General features: G+C 37.5%; 1 protein-coding gene across 2 annotated transcripts in view; it reads right to left on the reverse strand.

The window, feature by feature from the left end:
- Positions 1-19,107, reverse strand: part of LOC144057042 (SLIT-ROBO Rho GTPase-activating protein 3-like) — a 37,998-nt gene that overhangs the window by 16,631 nt on the left and 2,260 nt on the right. For both annotated transcript variants that reach the window (XM_077574267.1, XM_077574268.1), the window contains exons 2-4: positions 11,953-12,148; positions 5,097-5,259; positions 515-577 (exon numbers count right to left, since the gene is read on the reverse strand). In XM_077574267.1, the coding sequence (XP_077430393.1) occupies positions 515-577; positions 5,097-5,259; positions 11,953-12,148 (422 nt within the window). The remainder of the gene's footprint in view (positions 1-514; positions 578-5,096; positions 5,260-11,952; positions 12,149-19,107) is intronic.

Consider the following 19,107-nt stretch of genomic DNA (forward strand, 5'->3'; position numbering starts at 1 on the left):
TACAAGGTGCTTAGTGCTGCACAAGCGCATATATCCGATGACTTAATTCTCCTTAGCCAAACAAAGAAGCACCGGACACAGCTGTTTTCTATTTACCACACAGACCTGTTCTGAAAATGAACGCACGTGTGCATACAATGCGCTCGGCGTGCGAATGCTATCGGAGTCTTCCGAACGCACGCATAAACGAACAACCTTCCCCAACTAACAGATGTGTCCGACCTTCAGCAGCTGCTCGTTTTTCGCCGCTACGAGAAACAACAGCCACTCTCCTCTCCACCCCAGGGAGAAATTCACAATAGATGAATGCAAATGTGCGTGACCTCAGGAGAAGTTAGAGGAGAAACTGCTGATCAAGCAAGTCTGCCGTGAGCGGTGTCAAGCCGGCCAGCTGTTTCGTAGGTTGTGGTTTGACAATTGAGAGGAGGTAGGATGGGGCGGCTAACGCGCAAGCTAGGCCAGACAACCTGTTATGGACATTAAAAAAAAGAAGAATAATATTTGTGTGACTCACTGTGTAGAGCTCAGTGGTGACTTTCACAAGCTCCTCATGCATCTGCACTCCGATGTCTTTGCTCTGTAAAAGATATTAGTAGACATAAGAACACAGGTGGGCAAATTTGGGGTTGAAGGAGGTTGAGCTTTCATGCGGGCAAGATACATTTGACTAGATATGTCAATGTTACATTACATACGCATTTTTTACTCATTTCTTTAATTAAAAAAAATCATAAATTATTCAAAAGACTTCAATTTGAACTTTTTAATCAATCGTGTAAAATTGTTACTTTTACAATTATTAAACCGATATTTAAATGAACAGTGTGTAGAATTTTTCGATTTTTCAACAATAATAAATTAACTTCAACTTGATGCTCTATCACATCAGTGTAGGGCTGCTCGATTATGGAAAAAAATAAAAATCATGATTATTTCCGTAATAATTGAAATCACGATTATTTTTTGAACATTTAAAAATATTAAGATAATTAAAATGATTTGCAACACAATTATGTAAGTTCCTTTTGGACCAAACAAGATTTATTAGTCATTTTAAAATAAAAAAGGTGCAAATACATACATTTAAACAACTCAAAATGAATATTAATAATCTTTTTTTTTTGTTTACGATTATGCCAAATTTGTAATTGTGGAGTGTAACAATTGAAATTGTAATTGAATTTCGATTAATTGCACAGCCCGACATTAGTGTACTTTTTAAATTTTTTTTATACAATCGTATGTCTAGTAATCGCTAATTATATTACATATGTCGTGCCACGCCTTACAGGAGGCTGACATGTTTTGCCGCCGTCTTTCTCCAACGGATAAAATGGACGCGCTGCGAACTTAGCTCGTTGCATTCCATTAGTTCATGACTAGATGGCACTAAATTTTACACACTGTCCCTTTAATATATATTATATTATATATATATATATATATATATATATATATATATATAAATGTAATATACAAATCTAACCCATTATTTAATATATTGAATTTTAACATGTTATATGCATATGTATACCATATTTGTTTATTTTACTAATATTATATATTTTTTTCAATTACACTAAATTAACTAATTATATAATGATATAAATCGGAAAAATGAATAAATCCTTTTTTTTTTTCGGACACAAAAAAAAAAAAACTTAATTACTGCAACAGATGCAACAGGATTGGTGAGCATGTAAATACTTGGTGGGCCGGATTAAACCGAACCCAATTTTGCATCAACAAATCTTTTTTATTTATTTCTTTTTTTCTGGAGCATCAACAAATCTAATTGAGAGGCAATTATTATCATTTAAAAAGCTTAAGATATTGTTGCTCAGGGGCTGTGATGAACCAGACATGTCCTCCTGGCATTGCTAACAGGCCCCGAGGAAGAGAGGGTTCAAAGGTGAGGGACTCTGTGAAGTTCACGTCTTTGCTACTACCTCCCAAAAGACCACTGTCAAAAACAACAACCTTGTGTTTCCCCAAAAATCTCAACGTCAGCACATTGGCTCCACGCATTCCCCAATAAACACCCGAGTCATTCCAGTCCCACATGTGCAATATATTAGCAATGAAACAGCACCGTAGCGAGCTTTTTGTTTTGAAGAACTTCTCCATTTGCACTAAACTCTTAGCAGGGGAAGAAAGACCTTCTCTCTTTGTGCCGGCTGGCTGATGGCCAACGCATCACGGCTCCCATCGTGACACTGCAGAACCCCCAAGAGGGCATAAATTAGGCTCCATTCCTTCTGCTGTCGAGCGATAGTGATTTCACGATCGCTTGGGCAGAATATTCATCACAACCCTTGAACCGCAGCCACTTTTCCTATCTTTACACAAAGCGCATAGTATGCACATCTGTTATGAGAGCGTAACCAATAGTGACCATGTTAGACAAATACCCGGTTGTGATGAAATTGTGAATGGGATTCTTACACAAGATCACAATTTATGAGCAAAATTAATCATATAAATAAAGAGCATTTTTATGATGGGACTGAACTCAAGTTCTAAATTAAAAGTTGATCAGAATGTGCAGTACTAGATTGCGCTTGAAGTTACTAGAGTGGTGCAAAAATTATTTTATTTTTTTAAATATATATATATATATATATATATATATATATATATATATATATATATTTTTTTTTTTTTTTGTACAAAAGTTCAAATAATTTCTTTATAAAGGAATACTTGACTCATTGATCCATATTCAGTAGTAAAAAGTTAATATTTTGTCCAGAATTAATTTGATAACCTCATTACTATTCATGAACAATTAATATCTTTAAAACCACATTTTTTTTCCACTTGCTGTTGACTGAAAATGACATCACCTGCGCTGAGGTGTAATAGGTAACGAACGACCAATCATGGCTCACCTGTTTTCTGGGTTTGGTCAACAAACTGAGCCATGATTGGTCATTACCTATTTCCTCAGCACATGTGATGATGTCATCTTCAGTGGAAATAATAGTTTTTGTAAAAGGTACTCTTTTTTTTTTCAATTCAATTCAAATTGATTTCACTCTTTAAAAAAAAAAAGAAATGAAAGGGGACAGAAAAAAGTAAATCTTGTTTTGTCTGCCCCTGATCATCACACACACACAAAATCAACACAAAAATGACACTTTCAATGTAACAATTCTATAAAATAATATTAGCATGTCTTTGTGCTATACAGCAAATACTTTTTCCAGTAATTGTGCTTTTATACATTAAAAAAAAAACCAGATCGACTGAGATGATTTTTTTTTTTTTTTTTTTTACAATCCAGATTGTTCCACAAAATGACACCTTGAGTTGAAAATCGTTCTTTTTGTTTTGTTCTATATTTAGGTTTGGAAAAAAAAACTTGATTTGTATATTGACTGATAAAAATATCACGATGGGCTTTATACATTATTTTAAGGCGGTAAAACTCCATCAATTCATTAAATTTGAACGTTTTTAGTTGCATAACTAATGGATTTGTGTGGTCTCTGTATCCACATCCGAAAACGACACAAATGGTCCGGTATGGAACAATCAAGGAATTGTTCATGAAAAATAATGAAGCTATCACATTAATTATAGACAAAATATTATCTTCTTACTGTGTGGTTCAAATTGAGCAAGTAAATAAAATATTTTTTCTTCACTTTAAAAATTAAGGAAATTTTAAAATCCAATCTTTATCAGCTGATACCGATCATCTGAAAATCACACAATGGGCCCTGATTTCCGATCACATGATCGGATCGGGATAACTCTCATTTAAAACATTATCTTAGCATGGAGAAACTATTTCACAATTATACATTTGGCCATGGTACGGATGTAATTTAGATATACCTGAACCCCAACTTTGAAAGGTTAGTCAGTAACTAGAAAAATTCCCGCGGAAATTTTGAATGGGACTGCTGACTCTTGTAAATGAGCTGAACAGTTTAAAATTTAAACGACTGGAATCGGTCAAGAAATGTGGAAGTTAACCATAATCAACATCAACTAAAAGTATCTCACTGTCCCTTTAAGAAAAATGCACTTTTCACGCACACACATTTGACTTGGAGACGTCACGCACCCACATTCCATTGATATTGTATGAGAGACGCACACCTCGAACAAAAGCCTCTCACGACTTAACGGTTCAAGATGCAGATTCAAGAAATGGCTCGTTAGAACGGCAAGGGTTGGTTGAACGCGAGCATGTTCTCACTTTTTTAATCGGATGAAAAATGACCAAATGAGAGCAGGTTGAAAACTTATGATTTATCCAAAATGAAGAGGAAAAAGGAGGCGAATTTAACATGGAAAAGATAGGCGAGTTAGTCCGACTTCTCCTCGCTTAAAGTGAAAATAAAGGTACTAAATGACACCTTAGCCAAATAAAAGTTAGTTTGTCTGAAAGAAGAGACTTGTCACTACAAAATGTGAGAATTTGATGTCTAGTGAGCAAAGATTGTGGCCATGGTGACGAGATGAAGTGAAACTTTTGACTTTTGGAAATATATTTTTTGCTTCCCGCCACTCAAAGCCTAATTGCTCCACAGAGTGTAATAGAAGGCTATTTCACTCACTGTCTTTGAACCCGCACAGGGGGGAAAGCTTTCATTCCTTAAAATAAATTTCGACACTGAGCTAAAGATGGGAAAAATTGCTACAAAATGAGCTAAAATTCATATCGGTCGGATAACGTATGCGCGCGCAGCGTGTCTTGGAAAAAGGTGCTTGATCTGTAATTTGTCCCCCCTTTCTCCATTCATTTCCTATGGGAGTTTTTGGGGAATTGCGTCGCCATGGTAACTCGGAATTCCTAGAAAAGTAATGCCGCACCGAGTCAGATCGAGCCGCATCGTTTGATACCTCATTTGTCCCGGTGCGATCTACGGTACGGGCCGCATTTTTGCGGAAAAATCTGGGGATTTTCTAGGGTGGAGAGTAATATGTGCTGCTTTCAGCAGTCCCATAATTAAAAAACGTTCTTAAACTTAAAAAAAAATCATATTTTTGTCATGACATCTCAGTCATGAATTTGTAACCATACATATGACGTATGATCAGTCTGGCTCGCACGCCTTCATCCGTTTCATTCCAAAGCTGACCTTTTTGAAAAGTCTGAGGACATCGTCGCCCACGTGTGTCAGACGGACAATGACGTTGTTGTTGTAGATGTCACTGAGCGTAGCGTGGTCCCTGCTCTCCCGCCGGGTCTGGTCCAGGACCAAGTACCAGCAGTTGATAGTGGACAGCAGATTTTGGTCCTTCCTGAAACGATCACAGCGAGACCACGTGAGCAGTTCATGGCGGAAACTATGATTTATTTGACTCTGACACATATATATATATATAAATAAAAATAAAACTAATACTAAAACTAATAAAAATTTTTTTACTAAAATTAAGCATTTTCTAACTAATAAGAACTTAAAAAAAAAAACACTAACCAACTGAATAAAAAAAGTCAAAACGAATTCAAAACTAACAATAATAACATAATACATTCCATGAAGCACCCTGCATTAATCCTAAAACAATAGTTTGAACAAACGCTCCCCTAAAGGTTGCTATCTCTTGTTCCCATCTCAAAATCCTCTTCTGAAAGGTTGTGAATTTGATTTGGTCCCCACAAAGATAGACAAACACACACATGCACACACGCAAACACGTCCACAGCCAGCCAGCATGCGGGCTGCTCTTGCCTCATTGCTCGAGGGAGCATGTGAGTTCAATTACGTTCACACCGAAGAGTTTGTTGATCTTTTTTTGTCTTGAGGGAAGATTCAGCTGTTTTTCCACCGTCAAAATGTTGTGACTGAGACATTGTTATGAAACCGACAAAGACTCTTATCACTAAGCCTGTTAAGACATTTTGCTGATGGCCAAATCGGTGAACAATGCCCAAAAAATCTGATCCAATTTTTTATTATTGTTTTGGATTTGGATTTTCAATTTTGCAAATACTATTACTTAGTTTGTCGCTTCAGGTGCTTTTTGTCCCTCTGTTGTGTTTCTTAAAGGAATACCGGCACAATATTGGGTGTTTGGTCAACACTACTGTAGTTGTTTAAATTATACTCGCTCAGTCAATAGGGGTGTCTCACGATTCTATTCCGATTTTAGTGTGCGCGATTCGATTCAGAATCGATTTTCGATTAAGGACGATTTTTGCTTCAAAATGATTTGATTGACAATGATTTTTGCTTCAATCTGTAGATGTTCAAGAAATCGCAACGATCTACTCCAGTCTGACTCGCTAATGCTAATTAGCGAGCTACTCGCAGCACTTTTATCACTCGAAAGAACGGCTCCACGCTGCAAAAAAACAACTTTTATCGGAATAACTTGATCGTGACTTATTCCTTCTACTCTCTAATGTGGCTACAACTTAACAGTGTATCAGACTGCATGGAACCACACTGCCCCTAAGTGGCCAAATCGGGTACAACATGAACAGCGCTCCCAATAAAGGCACACACAAACAAAGGGAAGACAGTATAAAATAATTGAAATAAAATCGATTTTGGGGCATTTAAAATCGATTCTGAATCGCAATTCTTATGAGATTCGATTTTTTCTCACACCACTAACTAGCAATGTTCGATACAATCAAATACTGTACTAATAGCAAGATGGATCAAACAATGAAGAGGTGTACTATTATTATGCTATGTCTGGATTTTGTGTCATAACTCTCTGAAATGAAATGACGAATCAGGAGCGCAGTGTTTATTTTTGGAGCTCGCCTCATTTATTTGAAAAGAATCTTCCTTGTTTTTCTGTCAAGTCATTTAACATCTTTGATCATTCTCGTCCAACTCGTTTGGCTTTTTTTTTTTCATTTCTCAAATTCACACAGAGAAGCTCAGCATCTTTTCCTGTTGTTTTCAGAAGGTGTGTTTATTCACGGTAGTTTTTCATTCGTCAGTGTCACACATAAAACATTTTAAATTAGATTAAAATGCTGAGCAATTGATTATTTATTAATTATTTCTAATCACTGAGTTATCTTTTTTTTTTTTAACTGGAGAAAAAAAAAATGAGTTATCGATTTTAATTTGGTCTGTTAGGTGGAATGTATTGTTGATTGGTGATAATTAAGGTCAAACCAACTGCACTACTTGGATGCAACCAGCAGGGGCACTGTTGATTCAATCTCAACGTTTTGCTGTCTAAAGAAGTACAATGTGACGGAAAACAAGATTCTTCTCGATATCACACTTGCGAGGAAACAGGAGCTAAGAACAACATTATCCGTTATGGTTGGTTGCATTTAAAACAAAATAAAACACGAGCCAATTAAAAACATGTTCACGTAAAAGATACAGCGCCGGTTGCTGAGCATTAGCATCTTTTTGTTATTCCCTTTTCATTCCGGTGCGGTAAAACGCTGAAGCCGCCCTCTCAGCGGGCTTTTCTTTCAAAGCCAAGCACGAGTTTGATCCTCGACACTGGATGCCGGGAGATTAACTGTACATTCTTTTGTCTGTTGGCTGCTCCTCAATAAGAACGAGAAGAAGTCAAATTCATGAACAAGGTTTTGCAGGTCAGGAAAACAACGCGCAGCTCAAGGAAAGCAAAAATAGTGCAAACGTTCATTATTTGATGTGAGCTACTAAAGGGAAGTCATTTCTACATGTTGAACTTTCCTTGATTAAAGCAAAGACATATAAACAGGTCAGCATAGAAATAAATAAATACAAATAATTGACTATACAACTCGCCATTTCGCTGATTTGTAAATAGTGGGAGCGCTGAGCTTGTTTCTTCTCTTCTAATCATTTTTGGGGACTGTCATTATAACGCGTTAATTCGATTAATCAAATTAATTATGCTGCAAAATTAACACCTAATGGAAATGAACGCTATTCATTTTAACTAGAAGTCCCACAGCCAAGCCAAAATTATTTTGCGTAATGTCCTAGAATTGAAATTCTTTATTTGGGGACCTTTAGCAGATACGAGATTAAAATCAATTAATTAGATGAATTCATTACAAATCCTGTAATTAACTCATTCACTGCCATTGACGGCTATAGACGGCAAAAAAATTTTTGAACTATTTTGATTAGTCTAACATTTTTTTCCACTTTTGTTAACAAGAGTATGAAAACCTAGGAAAAAAATGACTGTACATTTAGACCAGATATACAATTTGTGATTAATCATGAGTTAACTATTGAAGTCATGCAATTACAATTAAAATGTTTTATCACCTAACGACCTAATTTTTAATAATCTTTTCTTTTCTTTTTTTAAATAACCTTTTTTTCAAAAATAAAAAAGAAAAGAAAAGAAAAAAAATCAAAAAAAGAAAAGATTAATAAAATTTAGGGCGTCGGGCCAATTAATTGTAATTAATCACATGACTTCAATAGTTAACTCCTGATTAATCACAAATTTTATATCTGGTCTAAATGTATAATCATTTTTTCCTAGGTTTTCATACTCTTGTTGACAAAAGTGGAAAAAAATGTTAAAGTAATAGAAATAGTTCAAATGAATTTTTGACATCCATAGCCGTCAATGGCAGTTAATGAGTTAATTTGATTAGCCCCCCCCCACCCCCACCCCACCACCAAATAACCCTCAAGGATTCACTTTTATTGCCAGGTGCTTGGACTCAATGTGCCGGAAGAGTTTTGATGGCTTTATAGCCTCATTTGTGAGCCTGTTGCAACATATTTAATGCGTGTCATTCAACTACCAAAAAAAAAAACCTCATACCTGAAGTAAGACTGCTGATATTGGCTCTTAAATGCAGCAAGTTTTAAGCTCTTCGGCTGCCTCATTATTTGGCCTCTTCCTTTTTGAAGAAACTCACCATACATTTTTTTTAAAACACATTTTTGCTAGGTTGCTTATTTTGTCACTGAGATGAATGTTTTGACGGAGGCATACGATTTAAACATGAATAAAATATATATTTTTAAGATGACAAGAAGAATTCAATAAATTGTTTCAGGGGGATTATCCCACGCAGTTTTCATGAATGAAATCCGATGTCTTGCAGCACACACAGAATCTGTCTGCCTGCACCTTGATCACATTGCCAGATGCGCCGGGGCGGACAAGAAGATACGCCGGAACGTCTACCAAATTTACAAAAATGCTAAGCTAGACTTGCCCCAGCACAAAAATAATAAAGGATACGCACATTTTTACGCTGGCCGAACGGGCGCCTGTCGACTAGAGATAGACCGATATGGGTTTTTTTCAGGGCCGATACCGATTATTAGTAGTCAAGGATGCTGATAACCGAAATTTGGAGCCGATATTCATTTTCACTAAAAGGGAAAATATTGGCGTCAAAATTTGGGAGAAAAAAACAAACAAATTCCTGCTCTTAATTTTTGGGAGGAATTTTAAAGGAAATGTTTATTGAGCAACATTTAGGGTTCGTAAAATAGGAGGTTTAAAAAAAAAAACTAAAAAAATCTAACAAAAAGTTACAGAAATTTTCCAGGAGCAGTAACATGTTTTCAAAAGTTAAATAAAAACTGTAAAAAAATGTTTTCTACAGTAAATAAAGTATTCCAAAATTTCAAAATATCTCTAGTATTAAATTTTTAGTTTTAATTTCAAACAAAAACAGAAGGTGCAGTGTAAGTAAAAATAAAATAAAATAAAAATTTTAATTAGTTCCCTGAAGTTAAAACTTTCTTTTTTTCCCTTTTTTTTTTTATAATGGATCTATTATCGGCCATATGTATTTTCAAAATGGCCGATGCCGATGTTTGTCAAAATGCTGAATATCGGCGCCGATAATTGGCCTATCCTGACTGTCGACCACTTTGGAGTTATTGCAGTAATCGTGCCTTTGACATACATTTCTAATGATGCTTATTTTAAGTGATGGGAGTTGAGGTTTGGGGGGGGGGGGGCTGCGACAACGGGTGACAAGAGAAGTGAAGCGATGGGAATATCTTACAGGGGTCTCCCTTTGACTGAACGCTCCATTAATCAACATCTCAGAGATGGCAGCTCGGCGTACTTTGACTACATTTATTTAATTGGGCAAAGAGAATGAAATCGAGCAGGACAGACCACCATTGCCAATTAGTAAACAAACTTTGTTATATGGCTGACAAACAAACAGGTAACATGAACTTGACATTTCCTAGCTTTCTACTTTCTCAACATGTGCATGATGTTAATTAATGTTGTCATGTGAAACATGTTCCATAACAACTTGATGGCAAAATATAAAGAGCTGCAAGGTGTGTTTGATTCATGACGGGAATAAACAAACACAACAAAACAAAACAAAAAAAAAAAACATTTCATAGGTTTGACTTCTAAGCTCACTAATTCTCTGTGACCGGTGAAGAAAATTTGAGGATCGGAGAGTCGGCGTCGAGCGTGAAGTTGTTTGAGGATGGAAATGAAATGACAAGCACAGAGAAGACGAGCTTGGCGGGGGTTGGTAGAGTGGGTTAAGTCTGACCTAGTTGGGAGGAACACAGCAGCCTGAGGCCAGGCTTCCTTGGCCCTGGCTGCATTTCAGGTCAATTCGTCTGCGTTTATACATCCTTTTTTTTTTTTTGTTCATCCCTTTGTTCCATGCTGGTATATGGTCGCTTTTCAACACACCCATGTTGCCAAGACTACCAATACACAAAAAAAACATTTCTTTTATATCACTTTTTGGATCCATTTAGTTGCGGTACCAATCTACTGTAAATGTTCAAATGGAAGTCAACTTTAAACATTTCTTGACAATATGTTATATGTGACTTCACTAAGTAAACGTGACATTCGGATTAACACATTTGCTCCCAAAAACGTATAAATATGTTCTATTTTGAACGTGTTAAGTGTTCCAAAGACGTATTTATACGTTTTTTAAAATGTTATTTATTTATTTATTTATGCTAGAGCATGCAGAAAGCTTTGATGCAGCCTCTCAACTGCACTAAACGGTTGAAGCAACGGTAGCTATTGCAAAATCGGCCAGCAGGTGGCAGCAGAGTATAAGAGATCAACCAGGGCCATGTTGCAAACAAGCTGATTTACCCACAGTTCTAAGATGATTTGTGAATAATGATGAAACTTAGCTATATTCTAATGCTAATTGCTGCAAAACGGAAATAGATACAAATCTACTTTTTTTTTCCAAATGAAAGAAGAGACTCTAATCTTTCATTTGGTAGGTTCCATGTTTTATAGCAGTAGAACACAATATTTTGCGGGCCTTGCAAAATCAGTCAAAATCTAGTAGGGGTTGCTTCAGTGAAAATGGCTGGGAGTGAATGAGTTAATATTATTTTTTTGTGATATGAAGCAAAATCCAGCCGTTTTTTATCCATCTCAAGGGGCGGCCATTTTGCCACTTGCTGTCTACTGAAGATGACATCACAGTTGCTGTTGCAGTTTTTGAAGCTGAGCTGTGATTGGTTGTTACCTTGTTGTTTCACTCGACAGCAAGTGACAAAATGGCCGCCTTCTGATATCGCTGCTTAACTCATATCCCACTAACGCAATATTAATCAGAATACCTTATTTAGACTAGTGGGGCTGTTTAGAACATATTGTTGTCAAGAATTTTTTTTGTGGGGGGTTGACTTCCCTTTAAAAACGATTACCTAGACATTCTGCCGCTCATTGATTGGTCAAAAGATAATCATCACTTTTGTCTGACAAAACAAACACAAAAAGTACCCTAAATCAGAATACATAATATTGTATCCTCATTTTATTTTGTTGACTACATCCCATTTCTGGTTGATTTTTCCAAACCCCAGGCCAAGCTAATTTCCCCTGAATAAAATGTGCAGAACCCCGAGGAACATGGAATGACCACTATTCAGAACCCAGGAACCAGATCCAGATCTTGAGTCAGAACCTTGGTCAGGAAAACTGGCTGTTTTTCCAAATGACCCAATGTCCAAATGACCCATCGTCTCGCCAGCGTAGCTTTACGAAGCAACGATATGGAACCCAACTAACGTGGGGACTCACTTGAAATGCTGGTGCTCTTTGGAAGTGCGGATCTTGGACGAGTAGCGCTCGGCAAGTTTGTCCAGGCCTCTGGAGAACTCCAGTTGGAGTTCAGCCTTCCGGCGGAAGAAGTCCTGCAGGTCCTGCAGCAGCTGCAGGCGGGACTCCGACTGCTGCTCCAAACAACGGAACTGCTCCACCAGCTGGTTACGGATCTCTGCAGATCGACAGGAGAGATCGCGCTTAGGAGGAAAAGAGCCAGCGGTGGCGCGGAGACATTTGACATTGTTACACACTGGACTGGTTGCGAGCGTGTCAGGAACCTAGCATGCTAGCGGAAGCACTTGTTTAAGAACAAAGACATCCTTAATTGGATAAAAATCTGTTTGTTCCCAGCGTGTGTGTGTGTGTGTGCGCACAAGTGCATGTGTGTTTATTGCTGCAGACAGCACAGAAAACAAACTAGGTCAGCATGCATTGTACTGTGAGAGCCTTCAGAAAGATTTGCCGCAAAATAGCAACTATGAGGAATTTTTTTAATTGCAAGACTGCTACAGTTTTCACATTAACCCTGGAGAACCCAAGAACCCTTTTCTTCTTTGGAAAATGATGAATTATACATTAAATGACTGCTATAAGATCACTGAACACCAAAATATACAGTATGTTTTTTCAATTTATTCCCTAATTTAGCATTAGGGCGAAATTTGACCCTTTGGGATTTAGGGGTATCATTTCAAAAAATCTAAATAACAAAAACTGTCAGTAAACTATTTAGAATTTAAGAAAATAATCAATCAAATACACAGCTACATTGAACAATATAATTTTTTTGTTTTATTTGTTGCATTTTAGCCATCTTGTCACCACCACTCTGGCTCATGTAAGTGCAATATTCATCCACTAGATGGCCCCATGCAGGGGTCAGAAGTGGCACTCTGGACTTTTGAAGTTAAATTTGAAAAAAAAAAAAGGTCTTTGTTATTTGAGTAGCAGAATTTATAGGGGCCAAATTTGACCCCGTGGCTTCTCAAGGGTTAAGCGGTTGGGAAACGTGCTGCTTGCCATTAAACGCAAATAGAGAGGCAAAACGATTGATATGAAAGAAATATAGTTTCTAGATTATGTGGACAATGTAGCTCCTGAAAAAGCAGTAAGATATCGGCAGTATTCAACCAGGGGATGGATAGTTGCTTGTAGCAAACTTATATTCAGTTTTTCTTTCATTTGCTGCAGATTCAGATTACGTTACCAATCCTTAAAAGTGCAAATCCCTCAGTCACAACCACGGTTATTTTCGTTTACTAAAACTAACCAAATAACTAAAACTAACATTCAAAAAAACATTTTTGTTGACAAAATACAATAAAAATGAAAATGCTTTTTAAAAAACTAAAACTAACTGAGAGCACAGTTTACATTTACAAATTGATAATTATACCGAAATGTCCTTAGTTTGGTGTCGTGGCACAAATAACAAGGCTTGAGTGAAAACCAAAATTGCAATATACTTAACGCGCCATCAGAAGTACAACAGTAGTTTGTCAGGAACGTGTGATGAAGAACGCTTCCGTAGTCGCCATCTTAGAACTCTCCTTCACGCATATCTCTCAATGTAATATGCAGCGTAACACTGACACCTATTGTTCAAATCGGGGAACACAACAGTAATCGATTTAATACATGAGCCTCTGGGGTTGATTTTAAATGTGATTTAAGTATATTTACTTTCGATATTAACCACAATAAGGACGTTTGGAAGTGTGTCGAACGGAAGTGACGTCGGCCAATAGAACAGCACCTTCAGATGACGTCGCTGCTAGCTGACAAGTTTGTGTGTTTGACTTTTCATTTCATTCAGCTGAAATAAAACACTAGGTAAGAAGTGGTATTTATTTCAATATTGCGCACAACACAAGTAATAAAAAATTTTTTTTAAACAAAAACTAATAATAAAACTAAACTTAAAAAAAACGAACAGAGCCTCCCTGAAAAGTAATTAAATCTAAATTAAAAAAAAAACTAAAATCAAAACGAAATAAAAACTAACTATAATTAAATGTTCTAAACTATAATAACCCTGGTCACAACCCTTCCAACAACAATGACCAACAGCGTAGACACATTGGGAAAGTTTTTAGCTGAGTTTCCTTGATGGAAAAAAAAAACAAACAAACAAAAAACAAGGTTCAAGCTCTGCCCCCTTTAAGGATGTCTCTCGTGTCATTAGTTCGCTTTATTGCCAATTAATTAAAAAAAACTATTGTTTTAACAAACAGAGAGACAATCAAGCTTGAAGCCCAACTAAACATCTTCGTCAAGTAGCTACAGCTTGTCGGAAAATCAATATCAAATATCAATTAACTCATTCACTACCATTGACGGTCATAGACGTCAAAAATTTATTTTAACAATTTCTATCAGTTTAACCTTTTTTCCACTTTTGTTAACAAAAGTATGAAAACCTAGAAAAAAAATTATTGTAAATTTAGAGCAGGTATAACATTTTTGATTAATCGTTAGTTAACAAGTGAAGTCATGTGATTAATTACAATTAAAAAAATAATAATTGCCTGACGGGCCTAATTAAAAAAATAAGGGCAGTTTAATCATAATTGCATGATAATTTTATATCTGTTATAAATGTACAATAAAAAAATCGAGGTTTTCATTAAAAAAAAAATGAAATGAAAAAAAAAAGGTTAACGAATAGAAATAGTTCACATGAATTTTTGACGTCTATAGTCGTCAATGGCAGTGAATGAGTTAATGGACTAATCAGTTATTATGGCTAGTTGAGATATGTTCATTATACATTTACTGACGCACACGCCCAGACACACAACAGACAAAGCACTATGTCAGTATGAGACATTAAAACAGTTGCGGGGCCAAGAGACGTTTTCAGGCATGCATATCATTTTTTTCACACATAAAGCAACTTTGTAGAGCCTCAATGAAGAAAAGGGCTTTCATTCTGCTTAAACTGTACGTCAAAAATGCTCTGCCATCACGTGAGTGAAAACTCGAATGAAACTACAGGACAAAATAAATATGCGGTCCCTTGCTGGGAGGAGATGTTATCCTCACGGTCCTCTTTAGTGTTGCAGTTGCTTGGTTACACGCCTCTGGAGGCTCCGGAGCCAGAGCGAGCTCGTCCTCCCTCTCGTTTGACACTTGCACCGGTCGCTCGACTTTAGCGTCCGCTCAAGGGCGCGGGGTGACTTCCTCTGCTTGGAAATGGCCGACACACGGTTAAGCCTGATGAGCGCAATCGGCTCCAAAATAGAACCGAAATGTCACCCGGCTGAAATTGACCACAACATGTGGGACGGCGAAGCAATGAGTAAAATGTGGATTGACGTGACGACACGATGTCATCAGCTAGACATCAAATAGACTATTTGCATCCGCTCTCCTGCAGGAAGGTTATTTTTAGAAGCTAAACGGTTACTAGGGACTGTGCAGGATTGCTCTACATGCGCTGAATGATTCAAGCTTTCGCGGAGTGGGCATGATCACGCGAGGACACGGCCAAGCACTTCACAGTTCCATGTCAAACGCTGAAAAGTTCCCCTCCACATCACACACGTCAAACTCGCAAAATGTAAGTGGAAATGAAGATGCGCGGCTTGTCTAAAAGTATCGATTTATTAGGGGTGGGAATCTTTGAACGTCTCACGATTCCATTCCGATTTTTGTGTGTGTGATTCGATTCAGAATCGATTTTCACTTAGGAACGATTTTTGCTCACATCTATAGATGTGAAAAGAATTGTAATGATCTACTCCAGTCTGTCTCGCTAATGCTAATTAGCGCGCTACTCGCGGCACTTTTATCACTCAAAAGGCTCCACACTGCAAGAAAAACAACTTTTATTGGAATAACTTGATCGTGACTTTTTCCTTCTACTCTCTAATGTGGCTACAACTTAACAGTGTATCAGACCGCATGGAACCACACTGCCCCTCAGTGGCCAAACCGGGTACAACATGAACAGCGCTCCAAATAAAGTTACACACAGACAAAAGGCAAGACAGTATAAAATAATTTAAATAAAATCGATTTTGGGACATTTAAAATCGATTCTGAATCGTATTAAATGAGAATCGATTTTTTGGCACACCCCTACAAAAAACATTATTGTTAAATTCTACTTGCTAGCATTCGCTTCGCAAATTTCATTTGAAATTGGTATTTAATAAAAGTTGGTGCTCATATTTTCCTGAGCATATGTTTCTGATCTGGTTATTAAGTTTTAAAAATACCTCTAAGAATAGTACTATTTTGGGGTTTGGCTTTGCCATCAATGACTGTCACTGTGTTGGCATAAAAAGACCACCCCAAAAAAAAGCCAAGGAAATGCTAAACACATTAAGTACTTTTTATTAAATTTTTTATCCTTGCTTGAGTTTTGCATTTGACTCAAGTTTTGTTTGATTAAAACCGTATTCTCTGGTCGATTGCTCTATTTTATGAATATTAGAGCTGAGCTTCCCATAGCATACCAGAATCCTGTATTCAAACACAAGCAGTCTAACGTTTATTCACGTTTATTCACCCGTGCTTCAAAACACAATTCATGTCATGCCAACATGCTCGGATGCACCGGCATGTAGAAGCCACATGCGTGGACTTCTGCTGTAAACGGAAGCGAGTGGGCCGCGTTGCCTTCAAGGCAGGCCTGCTTGTGCAAAAAAATCACATATTGAGGAGTCATTGTCATGGAAGCAGCCTGCTCCGGTTAGCCCGCCGCAGCTAGTGCCGCCTCTCCGGGGCTGCGTCTGCAGTTAGCCACGCGCGGCTAGTCACATGTGTCCTAACCCAGACTGACACGTTGACATCATTTGGTTCGAATCAAGGCCGTGAGCGTCTGAACGCACTCATGGCCGCGCTACGCTTTTTTTTTTGGGGGGGGGGGGTGTTACATGTGCATGAGTTCACGTGTCGTTCCCTCCATCCGAATGCTTCAAATGCTGTCTGTGCAACCGCAGGACAGGAAAATCCACATTGTGCTGCGCCGACATTCCGAGCAGGTTTCATTTTAAACGGTGTGACACCACAACGCGGCGTCTGCAGCTTCACACGCTGGCAACAAAGACGTAGTTTGACATTTCAAGGCAGTGTCACCCTGGCCATTTTTTTTATTTTTTATTATGATGAATAAACAGCGAGGGGCCATTTACGCTCCATGCAGTAATTGTGCGACAGAAACAAAAACAGTGGCTAGTGTAGATGCTAATGTGCAGTCACTGTTCAGTCAGACTGTCTCAAACTTTTTCTTTTTTTTTTTACACGTAAAATGACATTATGTTACAGTAATTGAAAATATATGTTTAAATGACATCTAAACCAAGACTAAGGAGTCATTTCACTCTAAAAAAAAAAACCTGGATGGTTGCTAGTGCTAAGCGTGGATGCTAATGCCACAGTTCAGAACTCACGTTTTATTATTTAAAAACATTTTTGAACAATCTAAAATCGTCACACGTTTACTTTGAGAGAATATGAAAAAGTGCAAATTGTACATTTGAAAGGTATTCAAAGCAAGACTGTGTAATATCACATCACAAAACTATTCAAATTAAACTAGCTAGCACTAGCATAGATGCTAATGTAACTGACCAGAACGGTCTCATCATGCTTTTTAAAGAAGCAATAAAATGGTCGCATAATGTTTTTTACATTAACTAAGAACTATGTTTCAATGGCATTCAAAGCAAAATGATGCGTACAATACAATAACTTCACTTTCACCTCAACTGTGATAACTGCGGCTAAATCTAGCATAAATGCTAAGGTACAGAAATGTTTCAAAACTGTCTCCTGCTTCTTTGGTCGATAGATTGCTTGCTGCCTGGTGCTGGTAGCTCGCTGTTAGCTAGCAATCGGCACCAAACGCTGGCAACAGGCGCAATGTCAGCATAATTATATCTTAGCGCTTTTAACTGGAGCCTGAACGTGACTTCAGGACTTTTGTGTTACTGTCGCAACAGTTTGGGGCCATTTTTATTGCCGTTGTTGACAAACTCTAAATAGACGAGCACGTCGTCAAGCCTTATACCGCGACGACACGCTTCCGAGAAACAACTTCAAAATAAAAGCGATACAATGCATTGATCTGCATATACTACTTGGTAAGGTAAGGTTTATTTTGAAATTGGGTTTCTCACAGCGTTAGCCCCCCGTGTACTGCCATTAGCTTGACTACGACTATGTCAGCGCGTATCTGAGGCAGAAATGACGAGGACTCATTTCAGCCCTAGTATTAATACTCGTTTTTGTACAATGATGCCAATTTTGTAAGAGTAATAATCGAAATCGTAATTGAATTTTGATTAATTGCACAGCTCTAATCCTTCCTGTCTGATCATTTATTGTCATCTATTATCATAAATAATTAGATGTGGGGAAACTTGTTTTCAGTGTAGTTTACAGAAACTGTCGTAAAAAATTTCAGAACATTAGATGACTAACATATTTTTCCATTTCATGAATGAATATGAGCTCATAGATGAAATATTTGGCAATATTCATACGTTCAAGTCCAAGCATGTACAATTCTAGTATAGTACATGTGTGTGTGTGTGTGTTAATTGTGCTGCTGCACTGCCAGTAAGTCAGCATTACTGCAGCCAAGTGTCAGTGTCAAATGAGCCCACTCGCCGCTTCAAACTGATCTAATCCCAGTTCCAAAATGAGCTTAACATGTCATCTTAGAAGCTTCTCGTGAAATGGAGACGTGATAAAAAGCTGTGGCGGCTTTCCTCGCGGTCACAGAGGCCGACGAGCGAATAATCGACCATTATGAGAGACAACGAGAACATGCAAAACACATGAGGCGTTTGTTTGATAAGCGACTTTGATAACAGACTTTTCCTCTACCAGGAGGGCTCGCGTTGTTGTTTTTGAAAACGCCTGGCGCTTAAAAACTGGCAAGCTAATTTTCCCTGTGTTTTAAAACTGTAAAAAAAAAAAAATAATAAAAAAAAAAATAACTTACCATAGAGACTTTCAGTTTGGGAAATTTCTGGGATGACAGCAATTTGCTCGACACCTCAGTGAGCCTCATATGACTCACGTGCTAGTGAGTAATGACGAGTATCAAACTTCACATTGATGTCCACCCTGTCATTATAGGGTAACTGCCACTTTAAGAAACCCTCGGATGTTTTG

The sequence above is a fragment of the Vanacampus margaritifer genome, chromosome 8 (genome assembly GCF_051991255.1).
Source record: "Vanacampus margaritifer isolate UIUO_Vmar chromosome 8, RoL_Vmar_1.0, whole genome shotgun sequence".
Classification (NCBI taxonomy): Eukaryota; Metazoa; Chordata; class Actinopteri; order Syngnathiformes; family Syngnathidae; genus Vanacampus; species Vanacampus margaritifer.